The sequence below is a fragment of the Sus scrofa genome, chromosome 8 (genome assembly GCF_054392235.1).
Source record: "Sus scrofa isolate SSC_HxYL_T2T_F1_AM1 chromosome 8, Sscrofa_HxYL_maternal_Yorkshire_Landrace_v2.0, whole genome shotgun sequence".
Classification (NCBI taxonomy): Eukaryota; Metazoa; Chordata; class Mammalia; order Artiodactyla; family Suidae; genus Sus; species Sus scrofa.
The window spans coordinates 138,456,601-138,472,066 of NC_139390.1; the positions used below are offsets into that span (position 1 = coordinate 138,456,601).

General features: G+C 43.2%; 1 protein-coding gene across 38 annotated transcripts in view; it reads right to left on the reverse strand.

The window, feature by feature from the left end:
- Positions 1 to 2,667: 2,667 nt before the first annotated feature.
- Positions 2,668 to 15,466, reverse strand: part of PTPN13 (protein tyrosine phosphatase non-receptor type 13) — a 216,182-nt gene continuing 203,383 nt past the window's right edge. For all 38 annotated transcript variants that reach the window (XR_014813441.1, XR_014813440.1, XR_014813438.1 and 35 more), the window contains 5 exons: positions 13,875 to 13,965; positions 10,320 to 10,657; positions 8,384 to 8,599; positions 7,094 to 7,156; positions 2,668 to 3,367 (listed from right to left, as the gene is read on the reverse strand). Coding sequence is in view for 28 of the 38 variants with exons in the window: in XM_084973535.1 (XP_084829661.1) it covers positions 3,272 to 3,367; positions 7,094 to 7,156; positions 8,384 to 8,599; positions 10,320 to 10,657; positions 13,875 to 13,965 (804 nt within the window). In the remaining 10 variants the exon portion in view is untranslated. The remainder of the gene's footprint in view (positions 3,368 to 7,093; positions 7,157 to 8,383; positions 8,600 to 10,319; positions 10,658 to 13,874; positions 13,966 to 15,466) is intronic.

A 15,466-nucleotide genomic window follows, 5' to 3' on the forward strand; every position in this document is an offset into this window, starting at 1 on the left:
CTAAATTTATTTCCACCGTAACAAGGTACCTTGCATTGTGTAAAATGGGAATCCATTCTCTCACTGTCAAGATATCTGACTGTAGGATAGTGTCGGTGAGTTGCAATTTCTTGGATGTATCATTTTGCATTTAGGTAACTAGTCATTTTAAAACCAAGAGCTATAGCAGGCTATCTGGATCCACAGATGTGAACACCTAATCTTTTCTTAACAGCCATTTCTCTCCTTTTAATCATAACTTAGAAATATTTCTACTAGTGACAGCACCCAAGGTTTGGTTGGGCACAAAATGATGTATCCAATCCTGCTGTGCTCAGGCCTGTGCTAAGATACAGCTTTTTAGAATACACAACTTTAGGAATTCCCTGGTGGCCCAGCAGTTAAGGGATCTGGTGTTGTCACTGCTGTGGCCTGGGTTTGCTCCCTGGCCCAGGGATTTCCACATGTCATGGGTGTGGCCAAAACAAACAAAAAACCCCAAACAATAACAACTTTAGTGCAGTTTTATGAATAGATTCCATCACAACTCGTGCTTCCCCTCCCACAGCGTAGAGTGGTCTGCCACTGGGAAACAGCTGCTCAGCCACCCCATTTCCCAGCTTCCTTCTGCTCAGGGGCACCGTGTGACTAGTTCTTGCTGACAGAATGAATGGCCGTGATGTGCTTTGCTTCCAGGCCCGCCAGCTCAAAAGTCCCCCACAGGTGGCCCTCCATGCGTTTACCCCGTTTCTGGCAGGGGGAATAGAGCCAATTCCTAGAATGATCTTGGAAGGGAGGTGACTACAGAACTGTCATCAGTCTGGGCTCCAGAGCCGCCCTGCTGAGCTGTCCTCCTGCCCAGAACTGTTAGATGAACTGGAGGTCCACCACGGTGTGTGTGGGTGTGTTTGACAGTATTTCATTAGCTCTCTCACGCGTGTTAGGAGCCAAGCTGTCTGCACTGATTCATTGGCTACCTGAGTGCCCCCACGTGCCACACGGGCTCTGCGACCTCGCCAGTGGCTCACCCCATTCCGTGGTAGCGGAGTCATGTTCCAGATGACTGGAACAGGGGCGGGAGCGTGTTTACTGTGATGACTCTTCCATTCAGAGTTTGTAAACTGAAACCTGCACTTTCTCCCGTTTCCATTTCCGAGCTACATTCTTTCCAGAAAAAGCATCCTTCTCCAGCTTCCCCTCCCATCTCTGTTGACTTCAGACAGGAGCTAATCTCCTCCAGCTGTACTGGCTCCTGGAGCCCTGCTGGCCCAGTGTCCTGTGCTTATGACAGGGCTCATGATCCCCACTCACTTGGGAGTTTCTAACTTTTAAAGCAAATTTTTTTTTTTTTGTCTTTTTTGCCATTTCTTGGGCCGCTCCCGTGGCATATGGAGGTTCCCAGGCTAGGGGTTGAATCGGAGCTGTAGCCACCAGCCTCCGCCAGAGCCACAGCAACGCAGGATCCAAGCCGCGTCTGCAACCTACACCACAGCTCACGGCAACGCCGGATCGTTAACCCACTGAGCAAGGGCAGGGACCGAACCCGCAACCTCGTGGTTCCTAGTCGGATTCGTCAACCACTGCGCCACGATGGGAACACCTTTTAAAGCTATTGAAACCTTTTTTCAAATGAAATCTTCAGCTACGACCCAACCTAAAAAAACTGTTCCGATCAGCGTGGGAACGATGGTGGTGCAACTTCTCTTTCCAGATGCAGAGCCTCTCCTGAGTGAGTGGGGATCATGAGATGGGATTCCTGAGGTGGGATCCAAACCCGCTACTGGGGGAGGAGCCACACACGTCACTGTGGTGCTCCTTCCTGCTGCTGTCTTCTGCCCTTCAGTAGCCCCGGCCAGTCAGCAGGAGCGCCCAGCAAACCACTGCACTTGGGTAAGAGCAGAAATGCCGGTCAAGTGGCTCAACAGCAGTCAGTTCCCCGAGGATGAACCAAGCGGTTTCCCGGGTCTCGGAATGGGGACACTCACAGCTGCGTGCAGATGCCGTCAGAATGAGGAGCTGGTGAAGCGTGTCCAGTCCCGAGGATCAGAAGCAGCTTATTTGAAGCTGGTCTCCTTCCCCACAGGCGGAATCTAATGCACACCGTGCAGGTAGCAAGACAGTCTGAGTTTCCCAGCAGCTGGGATTTGAGAATCTGACTTGTGCAGGGGTAAGGCTCACAGGGAGGCCCCAGGAAGGGAGACCGAATTCCTTCCCCCGGTTAGTACGGACCCTCCCATCACTGGGGAAGACTTACCAGGGCTTCTAACAACAGTCCCAGGTCCCGGGGCTCACACGCCTGGGACCAAGTGGGCAGATGGGAAGCCGGGCTCCAGAAGTTCCTGCCTTCTTCCCAGGGCCCTGGATGTTGTTAAAAATAGCACACTGAGGAGTTCCCCCTGTGGCTCACAACAAACCCAACCAGTAATCGTGAGGACATGGGTTCGATCTCTGGCCTCGCTCAGTGGGTTAAGGATCCAGTGTTGCCGTGAGCTGTGGTGTAGGTCACAGATGAGGCTCCAATCCTGTGTTGCTGTGGTTGTGGTGCAGGCTGGCAGTTGCAGCTCCGATTGGGCCCCTAGCCTGGGAATTTCCATATGCTGAGGGTATGGCCCTAAGAAGCCAAAAACAAAATAAAACAGAAAAAGCAAACTGAAAATGTCTGACTTGTCTGCACACACTTTCGGCTTGTTTATGTTTTAAGGTGTATTTTTATTTACAAAGTGAGATGATGTATAACAGACAATGCAGTTACAAACATTTGATATCTCCATTTTCATGAAAAAGTATATAAATATATTACAGGAAGTTCTAGATAGTAAACATTAGAAATTGATACAGTAAACGTTTGCTACTTTTTTTCTACGCCAGTATTACCGTCGTTTAAAGCTTAAATACTGGTTTCAAGTATCCCCTATAAAATAACTCTAGTTTATTAAAATACTGGAAAATAATTTTGCTATAAACAAGATTGGTGCATTAAAAATAGACTCGATGTGTCCCTGTAACAGCGTCGACTATAATCAAATGCTGCCTCAATCATCCCTAAGATCTGCGTTATTCAGTTAGTGTTAAAAAAATCTTTGTTCTCACAGGTTAAAGTAGCTGTAAAAATACAGCATTTCACCATTGTTTATTGCTATTGCGAATGGCCCCTCTAAGGTAGAGGAGAATAAGCCTAAGGATATTGTGTGAACTTGCTGCCCTGGGATCTTTATTTTAAACAGAGAACAGGCGCGTCTGCTGGGAGTGAGGACTGAAACGGACAGATATCTGGAAGCCTGTTCTTTTCACGTCACTGCACAGGCTGGGGCTGCTCTTTTTGCTCTTCCTCAGCTTGAAGACGTGTCAGGACATAAAGGATGACTTGATAGCAGAAAATATATTGATCCTATAGCCAAAAAGAAAAAAAAAAAAAAGGAAAAAGAGAAAGAAGATTTTAGATGTGTAATGTGAATATTATACACACACACACACATTTAGCTTCGCCACTACTGGAAGTGAAATGAGGAGGGAAAAAGCCTTGGGGCTGTGGGGGTGAGTGCCAACTGAATTGCTCTCTGATTAGTGGGTCACTTCTATTTTTTGTGCCTTGGTGATATTTATGATTTGCTTTTATAATGGAAAAATAAACTTGCTACAAAAGTTCTTCTAGACTTAACTCATTTTGATTTCCTGAAATGTCAAGAAATTAATACCCAAGAAGCTACACAGAATAATTGTCTTTTGGAGTTCCCACTGTGGCACAACAGGACTGGTGGTGTCTCTGGAGCACTGGGACACAGGTTTGATTCCTGGACCGGCACAGTGGGTTGACAATCTGGCATAGGTTGAAATTGCAGCTCAGATCCGACCCCTGGCCCAGGAACTCCATATTCCACAAAGGGGGAAAAAAAAAGTCTTTAAATATTTTGGAAGAAGATAATATTTTTGATTTGAAAAATGAAATGTTTTTTAAAAATTTGCTTTTTTGTGAAATTAACTATTAAGTTAATAGTGCAGAGATCTGAGTTTTCTTGTTATTTGGAAAGGAATTATGAGGCTTACAAAAAAAGAAAAATTCACAACATACTAAGTGGAAAGTAACAAAACAACAATTATAGTTGAACCTCATTTAAAACAGTTGTGTGCGCACAGGTATGTGGAATGACCGGCCCAAGGGGACGCTGTGTAGCACAGAGAACTCCGCACAGTATTCTGGGATAATCCCTATGGGGGGAAAGACTCTGAGAGAGAGTGGGTATGTGTGTATGTATGACTGGGTCACTTTGCTGTACAGCAGAAATTACCACAGCCTTGTATATAAACTATCCTTCAATAAAACTGAAAAAAAAAAGTTGTGTGCATGTGAACACACACACACACACACACACACACACACACACACACACACACAGACCCCTAAAGAATGTTAGGAATGTCGCCTGAGATGTTCACAGCTCTGAAGAACAGGGCCCTAGAGGGACGACCCTTTATTTCCTTTGGGTGCATATCTGACGTTAACGTGTCCACATTTATCCCTGACTTTCTCTCGTGCCACAAACTCCTCACACCACATCTTCCTACAACCAAACCCACTCTACTCTGGGTCACCAGTGCTTGCCACCTGACCAAGCTGGCTGAGGTTTTCTGTTTGTCTTTTTAGGGCCACCCCCGCGGCACATGGAGGTTCGCAGGCCAGGGGTGGAACGGGAACTGCAGCTGCCGGCGGGCACCCCAGCCACAGCCACGCAGGATCCTTAACCCACTGAGCAAGGCCAGGGATGGAACCTCTGTTCTCATGGATGAGAGTCAGATTCCTTTTCGCCGAGTCATGACGGGAACTCCAAGCTCTCTGGGTCTAACCCCGCACCCTCCTTCCCAAATCAGGTCGTGTTTTGACACAGCAGCCACAGCGCTCCTTTAAAGTGGGAGGAGTTTGAGGTGGTCGTTCCCACGCACAGCCCCGTGGCGGCTCCACTGCACCCAGAGCACAGCCCAAGTCCCGGCCTCGTCACCCCCTCTCGCCCCTCTCCCGCGGCGACGCTGGCCGCGGCTCTTCTGGAACCCACACGGCCCACGCCCACCTGGGATGGAGCGTCTGCCTGGACGGCTCTTGTTCGCAGCCGCCTGCATGACGCCCCCTCCACGTTCTTCCAATGTCTGCGCAAGGGGTCCTTTCTTAGTGGTGCCACTCTACTTAAGATAGCACCCCAATCTTTACCCTACTCTTTCCCCCGGAAAGCATTTACCCCTTTCTTTAAAAATCTTTTAAAATATTTTATTTCATTTTTAAAAATTTCATTGAAGGAGAGTTGATTTACATACAATGTTGTGTTAATTTCTGCAGTAGAGCAAAGTGAGTCAGTTACACATATACACGTATCCATTCGTTTCATATTTGTTTCCCATTTGGTTATCACAGACTGCTGAGCAGTGTTCCTTGTGCCACACGACAGGTCCCCGTTGGCCATCCACTTCATGTACAATAGTGTGGACATGCTGACCCCAAGCCCCCAAGCCACCCTTCCCCCAGTCTGTCCCCTTTCGTACCCTAAGTTTGTTTTCCAAGACTGCGAGTCTGTTTCTGTTTTGTAAATAAGTTCATTTGTATCATTAAAAAAATTAAAAAGACAAAAAGACAAAAAACAAAAGATAAAAAGTAAAAAATAAAAACGAAAAATTTAACATCACTTTCAAAGATCCTATAGCATTACCTAGTCAGTGGCTTTATTATCTGCCTTCCTCATCACCATCCAGTAGAATTTTTATTTTAGCAGGGATCTTCATCTGATTTATTGGAGCACTGATGTGCTCCAAGTACCTAGAGGGGTACCTGGCACACAATAGGCACTTAATTTTTTTTTTTTGTTTGTCTTTCTGCCATTTCTTGGGCCGCTCCTGCGGCATATGGAGGTTCCCAGGCTAAGGGTCGAATCAGAGCTGTAACCGCCGGCCCACACCAGGGTCACAGCAACTCGGGATCCGAGCCACATCTGTGACCTACACCACAGCTCATGGCAACGCCGGATCATCAACCCACTGAGCAAGGCCAGGGATCAAACCCACAACCTCATGGTTCCTAGTCGGATTTGCTAACCACTGAGCCATGACGGGGACTCCAACAGGCACTTAATAATTAACTGTTGAAGCAGTGAACTTCTTAGGTCTAAGGAACTGCTTGTACAGATCAATATTTTCTTTACCTAAAAATAAGACTCTGAATTAGATTAATTAGAAGACTTAATTTGAATTAAAATGGCTATAAGGGGAAAGTGGGCAAATTCTAATTTTAAAGACAGTAAACGTACATATTCTTCAAGAGATAGAGAAATATGAATTCACAGATATATGAAAATAGCTTCCACACTGCTCCCTCCGTACAAACAAAAAGGATGGTGGAACTACGCCGACTTTTACTCTAAGCAACGCAGTCCCTGTGAAGGACCTGAGTCTGCAGGTCAGGGGGTAAGAAAACTCAAGTTCTGACTTCAGGGGAGAGAAATGAAAATGATCAAAAGAGGATAAATGAACTCTTCTCCTATTCAAGCGAGGCAACTTTAGTCTCCCTTCCTGCCTTCTGGCCAATGCTGTTGAATCCATTCCCTCTCTGGAAATTTCTATAGCAAGACCATAACCTTCTATCTCTTTTTTAGGTTAGAAATGGGAAAGGAGTGCCACTAAATACATGCTATTTTCTGCAACACCCATTTTTTGCACTAGATACGCTACTCTATTCTCTGTAATCTATTCATTTTAGATATTGCATTTCCTCGCCTTTTAAACTAAAAGGCAACATTTAAAAAAGAGAGCCTGGGAGTTCCCGTCATGGCTCAGCAGAAACAAATCTGACTGGCATCCATGAGGATGCAGGTTCGATCCCTTGCTCAGTGGGTTAAGAATCCAGCGCTGCCATGAGCTGTGGCTATAGGTTGCAGATGCGGCTCGGATCTGGCGTTGCTGTGGCTGTGGCGTAGGCCAGCGGCTACAGCTCCGATTTGACCCCAGGCCTGGAGACTTCTGCATGCTGAGGGGGCAGCCATGGAAAGAAGAAAAAAAAAAAAAAAAAAAAAAAAGAAAGAGAGCCTGGGAGTATTTTCACAAAAATCCTCATTAGAAGGCACCCGCCAAAACTCACCTCCGTCTGAACCATTCCGTGTCTTTGCAGTCTCATGCAGCGCACTACATCAGAGATGCCAAACTGCCGGAGGAAAGAGAATCTGCATGTTACATACAAACGCTAACGCCAGAGATTCACCCAGATGTCTGCACCCCAATCCTCCCTTCTAACAGTCTTGAGAAACTGTTCCAGACAAAATGAAATTGGTCAACTGACTTTGCCATCATTTGATAAATTTATTTATGATCTTTCTAAGAATTAGCAAGGTTATTCTATTTGAAAATTCCCAACAGAAATTGTCTTCCCTCTGAAACCTGACGAATCTCTAATATTTCCATTAGAAAATGCAAAATATTTTTCTACATTTTGCTGTTCAGAATAAAGTTTATTTCTTTCTTTCTTTTTTTTTTTTTTTTGCTTTTTAGGGCCACACCCACTGCATATGGAAGTTCCCAGGCTAAGGGCCTAATTGGAGCCGTAGCTGACCACAGCCTACACCACAGCCACAGCAACGCTGGTTCCCTAACCCACTGATCAAGGCCAAGGATTGAACCTTTATCCTCATGGTTGTTAGTCAGGTTCGTTACTGCTGAGTCACGATGGAAACTCCCAGAATAAAATTTCTGATCTTTTTATTTTCACAAGAGTGAAACAGACTTTTTTTGGGTCCTATTTAAATTATCATGGAAGATATAATTAATACAGTGTGAAAAGCAAGACAGAATTGTTTTTCAACAAATTCTTCAAGAGTCAGTGATTTTAATTATATATTATGTATAGTAAGATAATTTAACATTTTAAGTGAGATTTTACTTTTATTAGCAGTTTATTTAGTAATAAAATTTTAAAATTGGGATTAATTATTGAGATAGATTGTTTATATTTTGTTAAAAATAACAAAGTGTATTTCCCACCTATGGTAACAATAACAAAAAAAGAATTTAAGTTTTTTCATTTCAAAAACAGGCTATATTTTGTGCCTCAATATTTCTATGCCTAAAAGTATGATAACAAAATAACTATCTCACACGAGTCTAAGACTGCAGAGAGTAAAATGTAATACTGCATAGGGGGCTTTGAACTCACGGTTAAAAAACCCAGTAAAACAAATGCATGTTTGAAGTATTTTTTCTGCTTGGTAATGGCCTAGGAATATTTGAATGTTTACTAAAATACAATTTTACGTAGTAAGAAAATCAGGCCATTCCTATACACTGATAAATAAAAAAATCTGGAGATGGCCACACATGATTGAACTCCATCGTTATTTCGGGTCAAATGCTCGTTCAGCCGACATCTTGTACTCACTTCGAGATCCTGACTGATTAATCCTAGAACCACATCGATGCATATCAGGGTCCCCGAGCGGCCAATGCCAGCACTGCAGTGCGTGATGATCGGGCCTGATCTGTGAACGTGTCTCATGTAGGAGATGAAAGTGAGCAAGTCGTCCGGCTGAGAAGGTGTGTCGTGGTCTGGCCAGGCCGTGAAATTCAGATGAGAAATATGTCGCACCTCTCCCGTCTGAAATCATACAGTAGAGTAAGTAGGTAAAGGTGAACTATGCTGCTCACAAGTAATTGATACTATTTTGTCCTTTAAAATTTTTACGTGCCCATTGGATTAGATCTAAGGAAAAGTGGAGGAGACAGACGCCATCAAGCAATACACGGAGGGCCTTTACGAGGGGGGCATTAGATCGACACTTCGCTATTGGTAGCAAACTACTTTTGGGAAACCCTAATAGAAAACGACATTTTAATGTGTGAATAACAACCTTGTTTCAATGATCCCATTTCAAATGCACCTCTAATAAAAGCCACAGTCATTTCATTGGCCTAAAAGCCCTACGTGATCAGGCCCTAACCTCCTCCTCTGGCCACGTCACTCCAGCCGTAAGGACCTCTCTGTGGTTCTTTAGAAACACTAGGTGCAGTGTGGTCTCAGGGCCTTTGCACTTGCTTTTTCTGACTGAAATGCTTCTCTACCCTCAGATATCCCTATGGCTCCCTCAATTCCTTCACGACTGTTTCCATAGCATCAATAACGCCACTGTCTTTTCATTAGAAAGTAAGCTCCATGAGATCAGGGGTTTCCTTTTGTATCATTAACTGCTGAACCCCTAGATTCCATAATAGGGCCCAAGCTCTGTAAACATGTTGATTAAGTAAATAAATAAATAATCTAAGGAGTTCCGCTGTGGCTCAGTGGGTTAAGAACCTGAGGGTGTCTGTGAGGATGCAGGTTCAATCCCTGGTCTCTCTCAGTGGATTAAGGATCTGGTGTTGCTACAAGCTGCAGTGTAGGTCAGAGATGAGGCTCAGAACTGGCACTGCTGTGGCTGTGGTGTAGGGTGCAGCTCCAATTCAGCCCCCGGCCTGGGAACTTCCATATGCCGCAGGTGTGGCCAAAAAAAAAAAATCTTGAAGGAAATTCTCCTGCTATGTTGACATGCCACCAATAAAACGGAGTCAATGTAGTTTATTTCTATGAAAGTAAAATTACCCTGTTTCTTTAACAAAATCAAAACCCCAACAGGAAACACGTTACTCACGCTGAGATGGTATTACTGGGTAGAGGAAGGAGATTACGGGAGGGGGTGTGGAGGTGAGGGAACAGCAGCAGCTTTGCTTAAGGTACACCCACCTACCTAATTCAAGCTGCCTTTATTCAGGGCTTGGGTGGCTGCAACAGGAATTCCCTGAATAACAAACACTCATGCTACAATTGTCCAGTAGCATGCTACATGCTAGCATGCTACAAATATGCTGTCTTTATAGGGGAATATTTTTAAACAGTTTTTTTTTTGGCCATGCTCATGGCATGAAGTTCCTGGGCCAGGGACTGAAGCCTCACCACAGCAGTGATAACACTAGATCCTTACCTGCTTGGCCACTAGGGAACTCCTAGAGATTGTTGAAAGAGTTTGATTGAGGCTACCTAGAGGTTTGACCTTCAAACAATCAGTTTCTAGTACACAGCTTCTGAGCCTTTCTGTGCTATCACTAAGCAGAGGATGACGACTGATCCTGTACACGGCCTAGGTTCTCGTTTTCATTTTACTATAGTGCCTGCTGGAGGAAACTGGAAGAATTCATGAAGAGGGCCACATTTAAACTTGTAGTAGATGAAAAACCATAGACGGAATTAGTTCCACTGAAGTGGGAGCCAAGAACCACTGGAAACCACGGGCTTTTATTCAGACACGTGTTGAGTCAACCATGGGCCGAGGTAATCCACATACCTGAATATCTTCTAGGGTCATTGCTCTTACTACAAAGCCCTTCAGCTGCTGCATTCTCACAAGAGCCAGTCGAAGCCGGTCGCCGACCATGGTTGTTTTGCCTAGAATGTTGGGCCAGTAGCGCTGGCATTTGATTTTTTCCCCTTCTACTTCTTGGGTCATCATGGCTATCACTGTCGATTTCTGCTCCCAGATCATCTGCCAGAAATCTCCAACGGTTGTTGGGAGAGGTCCTTGGCAGGCAATGTAGACGAACTCTTCTCTCCCCACTGGTATCTTAATGAAGCTGGCGTTGATGTATCCACCTTCATCTCCCAGGGGCACCCTTGTTGCGTCATCTGTGAATTTCCCACCACAAAACAGAGCCGTCTATATCACCTGTCTTTAAACAGGAGCCTTAGAAACAAGGTGAGTCAAAAGTTAAGAGAATTTCGGGAGTTCCTGTCGTGGCTCAGTGGTTAATGAATCGGACTAGGAGCCATGAGGTTGCGGGTTGGATCCCTGGCCTTGCTCAGTGGGTTAAGGATCTGGCGTTGCCGTGAGCTGCGGTGTAGGTTGAAGATGCGGCTGGGAACCCGCGTTGCTGTGGCTGTGGCGTAGGCCAGCGGCTATACCTCCTATTGGACCCCAGCCTGGGAACCTCCATATGCCATGGGAGCGGCTCTACAAATGGCAAAAAGACCAAAAAAAAAAAAAAAAAAAGTTATGAGAATTTCCTCATAACCACAGATGAAGTCACAAACACATTTTAATAAAGGGGTATTTTCTAACTGTAGTACAGTCAAATCATATTGCTCACTTTCTTCACTGTACAGGTACATTTAAGATGTCGACTCACTTATGATGGAACATGTAATGTGAGAAAAAGAATGTATTCATGTATTCACGTATGCTGTACAGTAGAAAAAAAATAATAAAAGGTTAAAAAAAATGCTATCACTTACATGTGGAATCTAAAGAAAAAAGATGTCAACTCTAAGTTTGTGACAAGATTAGGAATTATTCACATAGACATGGTTAAATTAAAATTAATTAGCGCATTTAGAACTTCTTAACTAGAGAAATACACTTTTGCTACTTCACGGTTATTTTAACAATGACACTTAGTGAATTTAATATGAATAAAATTTCCAAAAATTATTTCATAAAACAAAAATTAGTATTATAGTGAAACTATTACTTATTAAAAATACATGTGGCACAATTAATTCTTGCTTATCTAATTAAATTATATTCTTTTAAATAAGCAGCCAAAACAATAAACCAACACAATACAGTAAAAAGTAGCTTATTCTCTAGCCACTGTAACTTCGTATGGTCAAAACATAAATGTAGGAGTTCCCGTCGTGGCGCAGTGGTTAACGAATCCGACTAGGAACCATGAGGTTGCGGGTTCGGTCCCTGCCCTTGCTCAGTGGGTTAAGGATCCAGCGTTGCCGTGAGCTGTGGTGTAGGTTGCAGACGCGGCTCGGATCCCGCGTTGCTGTGGCTCTGGTGTAGGCCAGTGGCTGCAGCTCCGATTCGACCCCTAGCCTGGGAACCTCCATATGCCGAGGGAGCGGCCCAAGAAATAGCAACAACAACAACAAAAAAGACAAAAAAAAAAAAAAAAAAAAAAAAAACAACCCGTAATATAAATATAAAAAAAAAAAAAAACAAAAAAACCCCATAAATGTATATATGAGCCATCTTATCCAAGCAAATTAATTTGTATGTACTTACACATTAGATGTCATTTTTATTTCTGTGATTACCAAATTATGACATTTAGTAATAGATTTAAAAATCCTCCGTCAATTGCCCTTCTACTACTGACTTCTATCTCTTGGTCAAGGGAAACAAATCTACTCAGTAGTTACGGATTTAGGGCTTATCCCATTCTGCTCTGAGACACTTAACTGGCCATTTTTTTGGCCTGAAACAATTACCACCTACTGTATGTTGAACCATAATCTATTCTATTTTTGAAATCCTACCTAAGATGCTACCTTTTTTTTTTTTTGGCTGCACCCATGGCATGTAGAAGTTACTGAGCTAGGGATCGAACCTGAGCCAGAGCAGCAACTCAAGCTGCTGTAGTGACAATGCTGGATCCTTAACTCACTGCCCACAAGGCAACTCCCTAAGATTCAATTCTTAAAGGGAGTTTTCCAAAATGAATTTTGGGTCTTCTACCTTGAATGAAAAAATTCAATTGTACTAATATTTATTACATGATTTTTCACTAGTGCTTCTATTATTTATCTTTTTTGTTTTTTGGTCTTTTTAGGGCTGCAACTGTGGCATATGGAGGTTGCTAGGCTAGAAGCTGAATCAGAGCTGCAGCTGCTGGCCTACACCACTGCCACTCCAGATCCTTAACCCAATGATCTGAGGCCAGGGATCAAACCTGCGTCCTCATGGATACTAGTTGAGTTCATTACTGCTAAACCACGACTGGAACTCCCTTGTTATTTATCTTTGAATTTTGACTTCCTGGCAAAGACAAGGTCAGTGTGTCATATGGTGTAATTCAATAGGCTAGTACATATAAATGTAGTTTGTGATTATTATAAGAAATTGCTAGATGTTAATATTTTGGCTATATACATATATTCACATATATTTTTTAAAAATCACATGTTGATTGGTGAAATGGGTAAAACATGAATAAAAAGAATTGCTTTTTTTCCCTTCTGGTATCTGGAACAATTCAAAGTACAATGCAGCTTGGCACTGCCATGGTGGCCGCATGCACATATATAGCTATTAGGTACCAAGGACATTTCTCTAAGCTAAAAATGGTGGAATAAACTTGACTGTGACATAGGAACTAAGACACTGCTTATCTAGAAGCCAATTCATATATACCTACACACACACACACATTTATATAATAATAACTGCTATTTTGGGCCATGCTTTTAGCATGTGAAAATTTCTGGGCCAGGGATTGAAACTAGTAACAGCAGTGACAACACTGAATCCTTAACTGCTAGGCCACTAGAGAACTCCCTCAATTCGTATTTTTAAAAAGACGTAAAAAAATTCATGAATGTCTTTGGAGTTCCCGTCATGGCTCAGTGGTTAACAAACCTGACTAGCATCCGTGAGGACGTAGGTTCGATCCCTGGCCACTCTCAGTGGGTTAAAGATCTGGCACTGCCGTGAGCTGTGGTGTAGGTCATAGACACGGCTCGGATCCCGCATTGCTGTGGCTCTGGCATAAGCTGGCAGCTGTAGCTCTGACTGGACCCCTAGCCTGGGAACCTCCATATGCCGCAGGTGCAGCCCTAAAAAGACAAAAAAAAAAAAAAAAATTCATGAATGTCTGAGGAAATGTTTAAGATTCCTCTACTCAACTTCCAGAATATACAGAAAATTTTAAAAGAATTCGCACTGTAAATATGAAATTGTTACCAATGTAATTCTCTGAATGGGGGTGTGTGTGTGGGTGTGTGTGTGGGTGCACACTTACGTGAGAGACAGATAAGGTAAACTCGTGCCTAAGTTTTTAAAAACCAGTTTAAATTATATTAAACATACATCTGATTTGAAGCCACATTAGGAACTTACAGGGAAGTATGTTTTTGTATCGGTTCTTCCTTCTGTTTTCCTTAGTCTGTCCAATCAGACACTGATCCAGAGGTTTCAATTCTTGAAGATTCTGTAAGCAAAAAAGAAAATAAAATTAAATTTGTTGAGAGAAGCAGTAATTCAGACTGCAAATTCAATAAAGACTGCAAATGCTTTAAATGTGCAGGTCACAAAACTGATCAGGGCCAACTGTGAGTGTTAAGAAATAGACATGACCTGTCAAGATAAAGAAGTCTAAAATCCCAATATTAATTCAATATGCCAGTTATTGAAGTACTTTGCTGCAGATATCTTTTTTTTTTTTTTTTTTTTTTAAATTTTTGAGGAGTTTCTGGAGTTCCCGTCGTGGCACAGTGGTTAACGAATCTGACCAGGAATCATGAGGTTGCGGGTTCGGTCCCTGGCCTTGCTCAGTGGGTTAAGGATCCGGCGTTGCCGTGAGCTGTGGTGTAGGTTGCAGATGCAGCTCGGATCCCGTGTTGCTGTGGCTCTGGAGTAGGCCATCAGCTACAGCTCCGATTGGACCCCTAGCCTGGGAACCTCCATGTGCCACAGAAGTGGCCCTAGAAAAGGCAAAAAGACAAAAAAAAAAAAAAAAAAAAATTTGAGGAGTTCCCATCGTGACTCAATGGTAATGAACCCGACTAGTATCTATAAGGATGTGGGTTTGACCCCTGGCCTCACTCAGTGTGTGAAGGATCTGGTGTTGCTGTGAGCTGTGGTGTAGGTCACAGATGGGGCTCGGATCTGGTGTTGCTGTGGCTGTGGTGTAGGCTGGCAGCTACAGCTCCAATTTGACCCCTAGCCTGGGAACTTCCACATGCTGTGGGTGCGGGCCTAAAAAGACCAAAAAAAACCACCCCAAAACAAAAATTTTTGGCTGGACCTGTGGCATGTGGAAGTTCCTGGGCCAGGGATCAAACCCAAGCCGCAGCAGTGACAATGCTGGATCCTTAACTACTACATCACCAGGGAATTCTGCTGTTGCAAATGTCTTTAACGTGTTGAAGTTAACTAACTTTGTGAGGCAGCACTTGGTAACCTTAATTTTAAATTTCAGATGAAAGATGTCTATGATTTCATTTTAGGAAAAAAAACACAACTTAATGAAAACAAATCTGATTTAATGAACTGCAGCAAAATTTCTTAATAATATTGTTTCTGGAGTCAAAGAATATTCCATGTGGTAGAGCTGTGGTTAGGGAGTCCTAAATTCTAACAGTCTCTCACTTTTCATTCACTCATTAAATCATCCATCCATCCAAATCAACAACTATGGACTGAAAATGCCTACTATATACAAGGCACCGTAATAAGTGCTGGGAACATACTAGAGAACATATTAGAGGTGATTTGGGCTCTTGTGGAGATTACAGCTTCCTAGGAGAAAGAGGCAGTAAAGAAGCAAACCAATCAATATTGTGATATATGCTTTGAAGAAATCAACAAACTGCTGTGATACAGAAAAATAAACATCTGGTTTATAAAGGGTTGGGATGGAAGGTCTCTAAGATGGAAAGATTTAAACTTAAAACCTCAAAGAAGAAGAAATCATTTATGCAAAATGGAGA